The sequence below is a fragment of the Dipodomys spectabilis genome, unplaced genomic scaffold (assembly GCF_019054845.1).
Source record: "Dipodomys spectabilis isolate Male_0828 unplaced genomic scaffold, ASM1905484v1 ptg000728l, whole genome shotgun sequence".
Lineage (NCBI taxonomy): Eukaryota > Metazoa > Chordata > Mammalia > Rodentia > Heteromyidae > Dipodomys > Dipodomys spectabilis.
In genome coordinates this window covers 156369-170717 of record NW_024871405.1, presented here as the reverse complement: position 1 = coordinate 170717, position 14349 = coordinate 156369, and the positions used below count along the sequence as shown (strand labels likewise).

Here is a 14349-nt window from a genome sequence, read left to right as displayed (position 1 = left end):
GTTCACAGACTTTCCTGGCCGGGATGGCTTTGAACTGTGGTCCTAAGCGCTCACAGTGAAGGAGGGGACTATGCCAGGATCAGCACAGGCAATCTTGAGTTTTGCCCTACTCGCCTGCCAGTGCAGGAGGCCAGCTATCTGCTCCCCACTGTCAACTCCACACCGTTTGCTCTTGACATCCCCAAGCTGGTTATCCACTCTCCTTGGGAACCCCCATTCCCCACAACTCCCCACAGAACAGGCAACATGAGTTTCCATTTATTCAAGGCAAAGAATCTAGACATGTTCCCAACAGGAGATGTGAAGACAAGAACTGGGTACAAACTTGGAAAATGAAATGACCAGCTACGGCTGGGATGACACCCACAGATTAGTTTAAGGCTCCGAATGTGAATCCGGGTAGATGCTGACACGCACACTCACTCGCTCTCTCACACACACACACACACACACACACAGCGCCACTGACGGCCACCAGGCGCCGACCACTGCAGGCAGCGGCTCCAATATTGCAGTTATGTGTAAAAAAAGGGAACAGGAAGACTATGCGGCAGGCTGCGGCCCCGTCCTCTGGGGCTCCATGCCCCACTTGCTGTCCCCAGGGCACACCCCGGCCGCCGCTGAGCTCTGGCTGCTGGGCTGGGGATGGTCTGGTACCTACCTGTCTTTGCTCCCATCCAAAGAACGCCATGGCGGGTGAGAGCCCCGCTGTCCTCCCCACGGTGGCCCCAGGACCTCAGCAGCGTGGCTGGGTCTCAGGCTGAGGAGCCGGGTGGCTGCTGGCTCTTTGCTTCAGCCTGCTTCTGGACCCCTCCTGGCTCACTGCCACTGTGGTGTGGCCATGCAAAGCCTTGGGCAGCCCCTCTGTCCCCCAGATCCATCCATGCCATGTCGCAAGTGTGGGCGTGAGGACCAGGGACAGGTACAGAGCAGAAGCTGAATTTGGCTTTAGCATTAAGGCCGGTGCTGGGCAGAGGGCCCCATGGGAGAGGCCAGGGTCCCACCCCCGCTCGGTCCCACAGCACACTGGGGTCACAGAGCCCTGGCGGCCGCAGGCCCTGCCTGCTGTCCCCTGTGTGCCGTCCTCTCTGCTTCCTGGGTCTGGCATAAAGTGCTGGGTGCCTGGGAGGCAGATGGGCAGACAATACCCCTGTCCCCAGTCTCAAAGAGCTCTTATTTAAGGATGTAGTTCATGAAGAGCTGGCAGGACAGGAACACACAGAGCAGAAACCAGGTGCGGGGGCTGTGCAGGAGGCTTGGGGCTGGTGCCTGTCTGGTCCGAACTGTGCAGCTCAGGATGGCCGAGAGGTGCCTGGAATGCATGACAGGAGAGGGAGCTGTGTGGGAGCTGCACTGCCTGCCTGCCTGCCCCCCTCCCTGTGCCCGGCCAGGTGCTGGTGTCCAGGAGAGAGGGAGTCAGGACGGCATGTTCCACCTGAGGGGTCAGGGCTGTACGTGGGGCAGAGGGCTAGCTAGTGCCCGCGGCCAGGCATGCCGCTGTGCTGGGCTTCTCTGTGCACTTTCCGGGGGGGGGGGGGAGGGGCTGGGCTCTGGCATCCTTGCTGACACCCCTGTGGGGAGAGCAAGCTGTAAGCTACAGCCCTGGCCCTGGGACCCGGATTGTGCTGGGCTGGTGCTGGTGACTGGAGTGGGAATTAAACTACAGTAAGGTCACAGGGCCCAAGTTCATGGGATGATGATGAGGCCTGTCATCCTAGCTACTCAGGAGGCTGAGATCGAGGATCAAGGTTCAAAGCCAGCCCAGCCAGGAAAGTCTGTGAGACTCTTAGCTCCAATGAACCACCCAAAAGCAGGAAGTGGAGCTGTAGCTTAGGTGGTAGAGCAGTGGCCTTGAGTGAAAACGCTCAGGGACAGGGCTCAGGCTGAGTTCAAGGCCAGCACTGGCCGCCCCCATCCCTCCTGATGCCATATGTTGGCAGAGGAGAGGAGCCTCAGCAGAGGTGAGCTCGGCGGCCCCGTGTCCAGCATCCTCCTGGACAGAGATACTGGATGTGTCTGCTCATGCAGCCCTGGTCTGGGGCCTCTGGACTTGGCTATGAGAGTCTGCTTCAGTCTAGTTGCACTTCCTGGCCATCTCAGCTTCTCTCTGGTGGCCCCTGTCCCTATATACACTGGAGCTGTACCCAAGTCCCCACCCAGTTCCTCCTGTAGCTTCCTTGAAGCTCAGGCTCAATGTCAGCTGAGCCTGGGCAGCTGGCCGGCTCAGCCAGCTCCTGCTTGGCAGCCTGTCCCAGCCCTGCTTTCTTCCCGCCTCCGGGGTGGGGCAGCCTGGCTACCTGTGCAGCTCCTGCTGGGTCTCCCGGATGGACAGCATGGCCTCCTGCAGTGCCCACAGCCGCTGGGCCTCCTTCCTGCACCCGGGGCACGGGCTCTCACTGCCTGGATGTGGGGGACCAGAAATAGAAGATGGGAGACGCCATGGGTAAGCTGGGGTTGGGGGGGGCGAAGCCTGTGCGGACCATGTCTCGTTGCTTGCGACACCTGTGGGAGCCAGCCCGGGGCAGGGGGGAGGCGGGGAGAGGCGTGGGGGGCAGTTGGGGAACGAGTTCAGGCCCTCTAGCAAGCCCTGGGAGGCCGCAGAGGCAGGACTCGCGGGGGACACGGCTGTCCGTCGCAGGAAAGGCACGGAGGCCTGGCTTGCCTCTTCCATGCCTCTGCAGCCCAGGCGTCCCTGCATGGTCCCTAGCTCTCCCTCCCCCTGCCACCCCAGCTGCATCCTCACTAGCCCCTTGGCCATGCTCATGGAGCCCCGGGGGCGGCGGGGCTGGTGATGCCGGCACTTCTCAGGCCCTGGCCATCCTGCAGAGGGACTGCTGGTAGAGCTGACGTCTCCCTCCCACCCTTCAAGATGCCCACCAGGGCCTGGCCGCAGGATGGCTCACCAGGAACAAAGTCCCCATCCTCATCTGACAGTTCCGGGCAGGACTCTGGCGTCGAACCGCTGCTCTCGGTGACCTGGCTGTGGCCAGACGGCTGGTCGCTTGCCTTGCGGATTCTCCGGTCTGGGCCGGGCCTCTGTGGAGAGAAAAGCCATGGCAGGGGCATCCCCTCACTCCACCCTCTCTCAGGAATATGGCACCTGACACCAGGCTGGCACCAGACATGGAGAAGGAAGCTGGTGGCTCTGCAGTTGACCCAGGGTGGCTTGAATCTCCACTCTGGCATGAACTAGAGCAGCCACATTGTTTCTCTGGGCCTCAGTGTCCCCTTGGTGACTCTGCAGGGGTGAGGGCTCTGCCTGTGCAGAGTACCCCCAGGATGTGGTGAGTGTGGACTGGGCCTCGGCGGATGTGTCCCCAACGCTATTCCTCGCGGGAGGCGTCTCCCCTACTTCCTCCGGAGGCTCCCTGCCTTCCCTCTTGCCTGCCCCAGGCTCCCAATGTGTGCAATGCGGGCTGCCCCTCCGGCCCCCGGGCGGCCATGGGCGGCCCGAGCTGTCGCTCGCCTGTGCACTACAGCGCCTGGCAGAGACTGGCTTTGAGAGGGGAGCGCACTTGCGCTCGCACGCATCCTGCAGCCCGGGCAGCGTGGGCCTTGCTGGACAGGGAGGGGCGGGCAGCCAGGGGTGGAGGCCCGCGGTGGGCTGGGGAAGGGAGCGTGGCAGAGCTGGTCTCAGAGGCAGGGGAGCTGGGTGAGAGATGGTGTGGGGAGAAGGCGCTGGGCTGGGGACGGGGTGGGGCGCTGACCTCGTGCCCGGGTCCTGGGCTGCCCAGGAGGGTGGCCTGGTGGACCATGGTCTCCCGCCTCTGGGTGTGTAGGACTCCGTCTTTCTCAAACTGCGCCATGTCCTTCAGGGGGTCCCAAGGGCTGTGGCTGGGGGGGTCCACAGGGGTCCGTCGGCTGCGGCAGTGGCTCCAGAGGACCCTAGCTGCTCTGGCCCAGGCCTCAGCCTCCCATGGTGACCCAGGGGTGGCCTCCGTTCAGGGGACTCCAGGGAGGGCTACAGGGGCCTCGCGTGACCGTCCCTCCCGTCCGGGCCTGGCTGGGAGCAGAGCCTGGAGCCCCGGGGCGCAGGGACAGCGGCAGCCTGCCGGGGCCGCCCCAGGCCCGGGCCGCGGGCTCTCCACGGCCCACTCACTTCTCGTAGCGGTAGTGCCACTCCTGGGTGAGCGGGTCTAGGCGGAACAGCTGTGGCTTCCAGGGGGTGAGGGTCTGCTGGCGCTGGCGCGAGCGCTGCCGCTGCGCCTCCTCCAGCGCCGACTTCTCCCGCGTGGCCTTGTGCTGGTCGCCCTCCCGGATGGCCCTGGTGACGTGCTGCCAGAGCCTGGGGGGGACCGGTGCTCAGCCAGCCTGCGCTCTGCCACAGGCACAGGCAGCACCCCTGCCTGACGCCCGTGCCCGCGGGGGGCCGGGGCCCGCGGGGAGCTGGGCGAGGGCAAGGCCTCACCTCTCCGACTCCAGCTCGCCTTGCTCTTCCAACAGCACTGTGTGCCGCTTCAGCCTCTGTCCACGGACCTCCTCACTCGGGCTCCAGAAGAGCTCGCTGCTTCCGCGGCCTTCCTCCTTGATAAACACATCTCCGTCCTGCCCCGGATGGCCAGGTGGGGTCAGAGCGGCCGGCCTGCGCAGAGGCCGCCCTGGGCCCAACGAGGCTGGCCGAGGAGCGCGTCCTTACCCAGTGTCCGGTGAGCCGCGCCAGGACCTCCTCTCCCAACGTCACTGTGCCTGACACCTGGTTGATGCTGGCACTACCTCCAAAGAAAGGCTGCAGGACAGACCCAGGACAGACAGACGCCAGGTGAGACAGCAGGAGGAGGCAGCTCTATCCAGAGACCCATCCTTGGGCACAGAGTGGTCACTGTCCCCACCACGGCTGGGACGAGGCTGCTTCCCCCCAGGGCCCCGTGCTCACGGTGGCAGTGGCCCGGCTATGCCTGTCCTGGCTTTGCTGTGTGACCTGACGGCAGCCCTTGCCCTCTATGTCCTTGGGATGTGAAGTGCCGCAATGTCTCCGGGGCACACAGGACCCCCAAGGCCTCGCTCCTCCGCGGGAGCCCGGCCTGCCCGCCGCAGCTGCACCTGTACCTTGAGCTTGAACTCCAGCTCGGCTTGGAGGCTGTTCTTCTCACACGTGATGCTCACTTTCCCCCCCAGCTCCAGAGACATGGTTCCATACAGGATCCCTGAAAAGCGCCGGGGTAGTGGGTGAGGCCTGGCTGTACTGAGCCCGAGGGGGAGGGGACACCCCCAGGGGCAGAGCTGGCACAGGGCAGGGCTCCTCTGAGGAGCTAGGGCGGGCCTGTTGCTGATTGACATCCCTGGGGAGGGGCCCTGGTCCTCCCTCGGTTTTGCTCAGGGCCAGGAGCTCCCACACCCAGGAAGCTCAGGCCACACTCCCCTGAGACTCTCACGGCATCTGTCACAGGCACGTGCCACCGTGCCCAGGCCCTGTCCTCAGGCCAGGCATCCTCTGCCCCAGATGGGTCCCAGGATGGTGCCCAGCACACTGAACACTCAGTGCAGCTTCCTGTCCAGGAGTGAAGGGCAGGAGTCTTCCCACTCTGGCCACAGTGAAAGCCCCCCCCCCACAGCAGTGAGAGCCCCCCACAGCAGTGAGAGCCCCCCACCCACAGCAGTGAGAGCCCCCCACAGCAGTGAGAGCCCCCCCACAGCAGTGAGAGCCCCCCCACAGCAGTGAGAGCCCCCCCCACAGCAGTGAGAGCCCCCCACAGCAGTGAGAGCCCCCCCACAGCAGTGAGAGCCCCCCCCACAGCAGAGAGCCCCCCACCCACAGCAGTGAGAGCCCCCCACCCACAGCAGTGAGAGCCCCCCCACAGCAGTGAGAGCCCCCCCACAGCAGTGAGAGCCCCCCCTACAGCAGTGAGAGCCCCCCCACAGCAAGGCAGTGCTGGGAGGAAAACTTGCAGCTTCAGAGTTGACAAAGACTGAGCTAATGAGTAAGTAGCCTGATGGTGCACCTCACGCTTCTACTAGAACTGTGAAGAAGCCAAGCCCCAAGTTAGCAGATGAAGAGAAATTGCCAAGATTACGGCAGAAAGGAATGAAACAGAGACTAGAAAACAAAGTGATACAGGGCTGGGAAGGTGGCTCAGTGATAGAGTGTTTGCTTGCATGGATGAGGCCCTGGGTTCAATTCCTCAGCACCACATAAGCAGAAAAAGCCAGAAGTGGTGCTGTGGCTCAAGCGGTAGAGTGCTTGCCTTGAGCTGAAGAGCTGAGGGACAGCGCCCAGGCCCAGAGCTCAGACCCCATGACTGACAAAAAAAAAAAAAAGATACAAAGAATCAATAAAAATTGTATTTTTAAAATTAAGATGAATAAACCTCTAGCTAATTTGACCAAAAAGAAGTGAAGAGACTAAAATTAATGAAATTAGAGATGAAAAGTGAGTATCACAACAAATACCAAAGAAATCCAAAGAATCATGAAGGAATACTTCAAAAAACTACACTCAAAGAAACTGGAAAATCCAGAACAAATATCTACATTCACATGCTCGGCCTACCAAAGCTGAATCAGGAGGAGATGAACCACGATCAATAAATCTATAAGAAGCAATGAGGCTGAAGCAGAATAAAGACTTGCCCAACAAAGAGAAGTGGACTGGATGGCTTTAGTGCCAAATTCCATCAGACCTTTAAGAAGAGCTAACACCAGCACTCCTCCGACTCTTCCGTGAAGCCAGTGTTACACTCGTGCCAACACTGGTCAGAGACTGAAGAAAAGGGAACTGTACACCAATCTCACTGATGAACTTGCATGCAGAAATTCTCCTCGGAAACTCTTCCAAGCCGGGCACTGGTGGCTCATGCCTGTAATTCTAGCTACTGACATGTGAAGATCACAGTTCAAAGCCAGATGGGGCAGGAAAGCACATGAGACTCTTTTTTGTTGTTGTTGTTTGCTTTTTTTTGTCGGTCGGGGGGCTTGAACTCTGGGCTTGGGTGCTGTCCTTGTGCTCTTCAGCTCAAGGCGAGCGTTCTGCCACTTGAGCCACAGCACCACTTCCGGTTTTCTAGCGGTTTATTGGAGATAAGAGTCTCACGAACTTTCCTGCCCGGGCTGGCTTTGAACCATGATCCTCAGATTTCAGCCTCCTGAGTAGCCCGGCACCCGGCTTGCCCATGAGACTCTTATCTCCAGTTAACCACCAGAAGACTAGAAGTGGTGCTGTGGTTCAAATGGTGGAGCACTAGACTTGAGCGAAAAAGCTCAGAGACACTACCCAGGCCCTGAGTTCAAGCCCCATAACCAACAAACAAGCAAAAATTCTTCCAAACTGAATCCAACAATTCAAGACACATTAAGTCCCAACGTCATTCTTCACAAAAATAGAAAAATCAATCAAAAAATTCATGTGAAGCATGAAAGACTATCAATAGCAAAAGCCATCTAGAGTAAAAAGAGCAGTGCTGGAAGCTATCATGATACTAGACTTCAAGTTATATTACACAGCCAAAATAATCTTGGTACTGGCACAAAAGCAGATGTGCAGAGAATAGAAGATCTGGGTATAAAACCACACAGCTGTGATTTTTATTTCTTTATTCCAGAAGCAAAACCACTCAGTGGAGAAAGGGCAGACTCTACATGGACTGGTGCACCAGAGATGATCATCCACCTGCAGGAGCCTCAAACTTGACTCCCATCTCTTACTGTGTACCTAAATCAGCTCCAGTTAGATCAAAAAAGTAAGATCTGGCCAGTCACTGGAGGCTGAGATCTGAGAATCGCAGTTTGAAGCCAGTCCAGACAGGAAAGTCTGTGAGACTCATCTCCAATAAACTACTCAGAAAAAGCCAGAAGTGGCACTGTGGCTCAGGCAGAGGAGCAGCGAGAAAATCTCAGGGACAGTACCCAAGTCCTGAGTTCAAACCCCAGGGCTGGCACACAACATGCAAACAATCTGAAACTTCAAATCTACTGCAGGAAAATGTGGGGAAAATGCTGGAAGATACAGGTATAAGGAATTATTTTCTGAGTGGGATTCCTATTGCCCAGTAAATAAGAACAAGGATGGACAGATAGGACATCAAGTTTAAAAGCTGCTGACAAGCAAAAAAAAGAAGAAGAAGAAAAAAAAAAACACCAAAAAATGATTAGAGCCAGGAGACAATCCACAGAATGGGAAGAGAAATCTTTACCAGGTATGCAGCAAAATGATATCCAGAATACACAAAGAACTAAAAACAAAACACAAAACAGCAAAAGAACAATCACTAATAATAGATGGGCAAGTGAATCTAAACAGGCATCTCTCAGAAGCAGACGTACAAATGGCTGGTAAGTGACTAGATGCTCAGCCTCCTCACACGAAAAGAAACGCAAATCAAAACCACACTAAATTCCATCTGACCCAGGTGGACTAGCAGCCACGAAGAGCAAAACCGCAGCGATGTCTGCCGGTGAGGATGTGGGGAAAGGGATCTCTCACAGGGTTGGTGGAAGTCGGTGTGGAAGCTGCTCAAGAAAACAGTCTCACAAAATGGCGCGCATCTTCTCCCCTGCGTGGAAGCCAGATCTAAAACACGCCGCACACGATACCGGTGTGGGACCCTAGGCGTCCGCAGCACACAGACAAGGAGGTACTCTGTGGGGCAACTCTTTTGAACATCTGAAATACTATGTATCAAAACGAATTCCAGGAAAGGGAAGCATGCATTTTTTTGTTGTTATTGTTTGTTGTTGTTTTGCTTTTGGATTTGTCTCTTTGAGGGGGCAAAAGGGGAGCACAGAAATGGAGGCAGGAAGGATGAACAAATGCAGATGTGGCATGCCGTAGACACCGTGTGGAAAGCGAAAAATGTGCCCACAAGCAACTTGTAGGCAGGGATGGGACAGGGAAACGGGGAAAGCAAAGAAGGGCGTGTCCAAAAAGAACCTGACGTATTCAATGGTGACGCCTCTATACATTCAGTAATAACAATAAAATTACATTTTTAAAAATAAGCCAGGTGCCAGTGGCTCACGCCGGTACTCAGGAAGCTGAGATGGGAGGATCTTAGTTCAAAGCCAGCCCAGGCAGGAAAGTCCGTGAGACTCTTATCTCCAATAAATCTCTAGAAAACTGGAAGTGGCTCTGTGGCTCAAGTGGTAGAGCGCTAGCCTTGAGCTGAAGAGCATAGGGACAGCGGTCAGACCCTGAAGTTCAAGCCCCATAACCGACAAAAATAAATAAGTAAAATAAAATAAAATCATTATTCTTTTTTTTTTTTTTTTTTGCCAGTGCTGGGGCTTGAACTCAGAGCCTGGGGATTGTCCTTGACCTTCTTTTGCTCAAGGCTGACACTCTACCACTTGAGCCACATTGCCACTTCTAGCCTTTTCTGTTTATGTGGTACTGAAGAATTGAATCCAGGGCTTCATGCATGCTAAACCAACACTCTACCACTGAGCCACCTTCCCAGCCCTAAAATTATTACTCTTGCCAGGAGCAGGTGGCTCACACCTGTAGTCCTAGCTACTCAGGAGGCTGAGATCTGAGGATCATGGTTCAAAGCCAGCCCGGGCAGGAAAGTCCATGAGACTCTTATCTCCAAAAAATCTCTAGAAAACTGGAAGTGGCTCTGTGGCTCAAGCGGTAGAGCGCTAACCTTGAGCTGAAGAGCTGAGGGACAGCGCCCAGGCCCAGAGTTCAAGCCCCACGACCGACAAAAAAAAAAAGGGAAAAAAAGATCATTACTCTTTAAAAAAAGTCTAATTAAAAAGTAACCCTGGACAAAGCCGTGAGAACACAGAGCACCAGAGACAGAGACCTGGGGGGATCTCCGGGGGCAGTAGGGCCGGCCACGGGGCAGCAGCTGACCATCTACCACCCTGGCAGCCACACACACAATGCCCTCAAAAGGAAGAAAGTCAACACTCAGCCTGATGAGCCAAGGCACAATATGAATTTTTTTGTATGTCTGCTTGCACTGGTCCTGGGCTCGAACTCAGGGCCTGGACACTCTAAGCTCTCATGCTCAAGGCTAGAGTTCTACTACTTCTGGCTTTTGGTGATTAACTGGAGGTAAGCGTTTCACTTACTTTCCTGCCTAGGCTGACTCTAGGCTGTGATCCTCAGATCTCAGCCTCCTGAGTAGCTAGGATTAGAGTCGTGAGCCACTGACACCTGCCTTTTGTTGTGCCTGTACTGGGGCTTGAACTCAGGGCCTGGATGCTGTCCCTTAGCTTTTTCACTCAAGGCTGGCACTCTAGCCCTTGAGCCACAGCTCCACTCTGGCCTTTGCTGGTTAATTGGAGATAAGGATCTCAGAGACTTTCCTGCTTGGGTTGGCTTCTCACTATGATCCTCAGATCTCAGTCTTCTGAGGATTATAGGGGTGAGCACCTAGCACCCAGCAAAAATATGGGCATCTTTAAACCAAAAGATACCAAAGTGTCTGCCGTGACAGCCCTGTAGAGGGCGAGTCCGGGCCCCACTCTCACCTCTGCAGTGGGCATAGGGCATGGTGAGGGTGTACTCCTCCCCGCGCTGCAGCAACGTGAGCGTGGCCTTGCCGTCCAGGAGGGCTGACAGGGAGTTCCCTGCAGAGGTGGGGCGAGATGGGGGAGGACTGGTGAGTGCAGACAGCCCCTGGCACACAGCCAGCCACCAGCCGCCAGCCGCCAGCCCCAGCCGGAGTTCCCGGCACCTCCCGAGGGGCAGCTCTGAGTCTCACATTCCACAAAAGAAAGCCCTGTCCAGTGGGCGCCAGCCTCCATCCTCAGAGGGGATTTAGCCTGCCGCAGGATAATGGCGTGTTTAACTTACTCAAACCAGGGGCCACAAGTGGAGGCCCCTCATGGATAGTGTGTGTGTGTGTGTGTGTGTGTGCGTGTGTGCGTGTGTGGTGTGTGTGTGTGGTGTGTGTGTGCGTGTGTGGTGTGTGTGTGTGTGTGTGTGCGCGCGTGTGTGCGTGTGTGGTGTGTGTGTGTGGTGTGTGTGCGTGTGTGGTGTGTGGTGTGTGTGTGTGTGTGTGTGCGCGCGCGTGTGTGCGTGTGTGGTGTGTGTGTGTGGTGTGTGTGCGTGTGTGGTGTGTGGTGTGTGTGTGTGTGTTGTGGTGTGTTGTGTGTGTGTGTGCGTGTGTGGTGTGTGTGTGTGTTGTGGTGTGTGTGTGTTGTGTGTGTGTGTTGTGGTGTGTGTGTGTGTGTTGTGTGTGTGTGTTGTGTGTGTGTGTTGTGGTGTGTGTGTGTGTTGTGGTGTGTGTTGTGGTGTGTTGTGTTGTGGTGTGTGTGTGTGTTGTGGTGTGTGTGTGTGTTGTGGTGTGTGTGTGTGTGTTGTGGTGTGTGTGTGTGTGTGTGTTGTGGTGTGTGTGTTGTGGTGTGTGTGTGTGGTGTGTGTGTGTGGCGTGTGTTGTGGTGTGTGTGTGTGTGTTGTGGTGTGTGCGTGTGTGTTGTGGTGTGTGTGTGTGTGTGTGTGTGCTGTCACTGGGGCTTGAACTCAGGGCCTTTAGTGTTTTCACTCAAGGTTGGCACTCTACTACTTGAGCTGCAGTCAACTGGAGATAGTTCTCCTGGGTGCTCCTGCCTGGGCTGGCTTCAGTTGTCCGATCGCAGCCTCCTTGAGTAACTAGGATTACAGGCGAGAGCTGCTGGCACTAACTGAGTCTACTGATTTATTTGCTTGGATTTACACATGCTTGCAGGGCTGGAGATGGAAGTCAGGGCCCCTGCAGTGCTAGATCAGCACTTTACCTCTGAGCGCCAGCCCGGGCCCCCTCTAAACCTATGCAAGTGGCTGGTGGCTGTGGCTGGACGGCGTGGCTCTGGACTGCGTCCTTGTAAGGTTCTCCTCCCCCACACTCCTCATGAGTTCTCTGCAGTCCTGAGCTGAGGGTGATGAGATCCAGATGCAGGATCTGAGTGTGTCCCCCCCCCCCCATAAGGGACAGGGGAGGCATGTCAGGGCATCACTGAGGCGCTGGAGCCTGGACCTCCCCTCACTTCTCTGAGACCCAGGAAGCACGGAGGAGCCCCCCTCCTCACCGTAGAACCTCGACTTGGCTGTGATGCTGCCGCTGATGCAGAACCCATCCTTCCGGTTGCTGACATGGAAGGCGGACACAGGCGGGTGGTGGGACACCTAGGAGTAAAGAAGGCTCTGGAGACGGCTGGGAGAGCAGAAGCACGCTCCCCTCCCCTCCCCGCCCTACCCCAGGGGCAGGCGTGAGGGCATTGGCAGGGGACCTCAGGGAAACAGGGCCTGGAAGCAGACTCGAATCCCGCAGCACCCGCTGAGTGTCCCCCTGGGAAATGCGACCCACTGCCTCCCACATCAGGTGACACTTTGTGCTTTCATGGCTGGCAGTGTCTGCACCTTCCGGGACAATATCCCTGGGAGTGGCTAGCCAGGCAGGCTGCCCTCGGGGTCAGGCCAGCCCCGCTACAGCCAGGAAGCCCACCCAAGCTGGGCGAGAGAGGTGGCCCATGGCCCGCAGGGCAGGTGTCTTGCCTGCTCTGCTATGTAGAAGGTGTGGCTGTTGGTCTCTGGGTGGCGCCAGCAGCAGCGGAAGGTCTCCCCCAAGATGGGGTTGTAGGGCTTCTTGATCCCCTGCCGGGAAGCACGGAGCCAGTGAACAACCAGGCTGGGCCGGGCACGGTGCGCATGGTGGACGCTGGCATCACTGGGAGGGGTCTGCTGGGCTGCCAGCGTCCAGCCACAGCCCCACCACCAGAGTGGCCTGCTGGGAGCCCCGTGCCAGGATTCCATGAGCAAAGCACTATAAAACCCTGCAGCCAGCGGCCTCCTGAGGCCCTGCCCTCTTTCCTGCCTGTGGCAGCCTGAGGCTGTTTTCCTAGGACTGGACCACGCGGGTCCTCTAGAAGCTAGGAACCACCCAGCATCACCTGGCATTCCTAGGGTTCCTCCACAGGAAGCCAGGACCCGCCTTAGTCTCTGAGGACCCCGGCCACAGCGGGGAGGCCAGGACCTTTCAGAATTGTATGGTGGCTCAGGGGACGGGGCTGCGTGGGCAGGGGCAATGGGGGGACGGGGCTTCATGGGCAGAGGGGATGGGGGACGGGGCCGCGTGGGCAGGCTGCTGCAGTCCCTCCGTGCTGGACTTCCTCACCTTGGGCTTCTTATAGAAGCCAGACAAGTACCATCTCAGCACGAGCTTCATGCGGCAGTAGGGGTCTTCCTCCGTGGCTGCCCTGCAGCAGGGTCGGGGCGTTGGCTCCGGGCTGGGGTCCCCTCCATCTTCCCACCCCAGTCCCTTCTTACCACAGGATCTCCCTCTGCTCCACCCACCCTGGCCCTGACCATGACAGGCCAGGAAGCCCTGAAGCAGGCGCGTTCGCAGCCCGTCTCCCGGAGGGGCCACACCACAGGAAGTGGGTTCTCTACCTAACCAGACTGCAGTGGGGCTGCCCGCCTCCAGGAAGCGCCCTGGGTGCACTGCCGCCCGCCCGCCTACCCGCCCGCCCGCCGGGCACCTGGAGAGCAGGTCTGCGTGGTAGTAGTAGTCGGAGAGCTTGTTGAGGAAGGAGCGTGGCTCCAGCACAAACGTGGGCAGCACCACCCGCGACAGGTCCATGCCGGGCCGCAGCTGGCGCAGCAGCACCCACATCAGGTTCTTGTTTTCCTCTGACACTGTCTCCACCTGAGATGCCTCTCCTAGCTGCGGCAGAGGGTCCCCCGTCAGGCCCCGGGAGCAACGTAGGGCCCTGCCGGTGCCTGGAGCTGCTGGAGGGTGGTGGGGAAGGGGGCACAGTGTCCCCAGAAGGAGAGGCAGGAGGTGGGGTGGCATCCCCTGCCCCCCTTCTGTGGCCCCTAAGCCAGCTCTGCAGCCTCAAGAGCCTGGCTTGGCTGTGTCGGAATCCTACCCTGCCCGGCATGATGCCACCAGCCCTTTCCTGCCTACGTATGCCCTCTTTGGTCCCTTGACTCCCCACCCCTGCCCCAAGTCCACATGTGGCCTGACTGGTCCTGGCCAGTGGGGCCTGTCTGTAGACTTCAGTGCCAGCCTCGAGGCCTGGAGCAGGTGGGCATTTGGACCTGCTGATCTTCCCAATTTGTTAGTGGGTGAGGCAGCTGCTTAGAACTTGCGGCTCCAGGGCTGGGAAGGTGGCTCAGGGGTAGAGTGCTCGCCTTGCATAAGCACAAGGCCCTGGGTTCAATTCCTCAGCACCACACAAGCAGAAAAAGCCAGAAGTGGCGCTGTGGCTCAAGCAGTAGGGCACTCACCTTGAGCTGAAGAGGTTGAGGAACAGCGCCCAAGCTGAGTTTAATCCCCACAACCAACCAAAACACACACGCACACACACCACCACCACCACCACCAACAACAACAACAACTTGCTGCTCCATTGAAAAACAGAGAAACAAAAATCAAAAAGAAAAACACTATCACCGGCATCCATGGCACACGACTGCAATCTCAGCTA

General features: G+C 57.6%; 2 protein-coding genes across 3 annotated transcripts in view; one reads left to right on the top strand and one right to left on the bottom strand.

Annotated features, from left to right (window-relative positions):
• Dhcr7 (7-dehydrocholesterol reductase) overlaps positions 1 to 14349 on the top strand; it is a 365017-nt gene that overhangs the window by 223761 nt on the left and 126907 nt on the right. The window lies entirely within an intron of this gene.
• Positions 237 to 14349, bottom strand: part of Osbpl5 (oxysterol binding protein like 5) — a 47479-nt gene continuing 33366 nt past the window's right edge. For both annotated transcript variants that reach the window (XM_042672577.1, XM_042672576.1), the window contains exons 10-22: positions 13399 to 13583; positions 13035 to 13116; positions 12416 to 12514; positions 11950 to 12046; positions 10411 to 10509; positions 5047 to 5144; positions 4637 to 4726; positions 4409 to 4545; positions 4100 to 4285; positions 3708 to 3834; positions 2904 to 3036; positions 2298 to 2400; positions 237 to 1312 (exon numbers count right to left, since the gene is read on the bottom strand). In XM_042672577.1, coding sequence (XP_042528511.1) covers positions 1174 to 1312; positions 2298 to 2400; positions 2904 to 3036; positions 3708 to 3834; positions 4100 to 4285; positions 4409 to 4545; positions 4637 to 4726; positions 5047 to 5144; positions 10411 to 10509; positions 11950 to 12046; positions 12416 to 12514; positions 13035 to 13116; positions 13399 to 13583 — 1575 coding nt within the window. In that variant the 3' untranslated portion in view covers positions 237 to 1173. The remainder of the gene's footprint in view (positions 1313 to 2297; positions 2401 to 2903; positions 3037 to 3707; positions 3835 to 4099; positions 4286 to 4408; positions 4546 to 4636; positions 4727 to 5046; positions 5145 to 10410; positions 10510 to 11949; positions 12047 to 12415; positions 12515 to 13034; positions 13117 to 13398; positions 13584 to 14349) is intronic.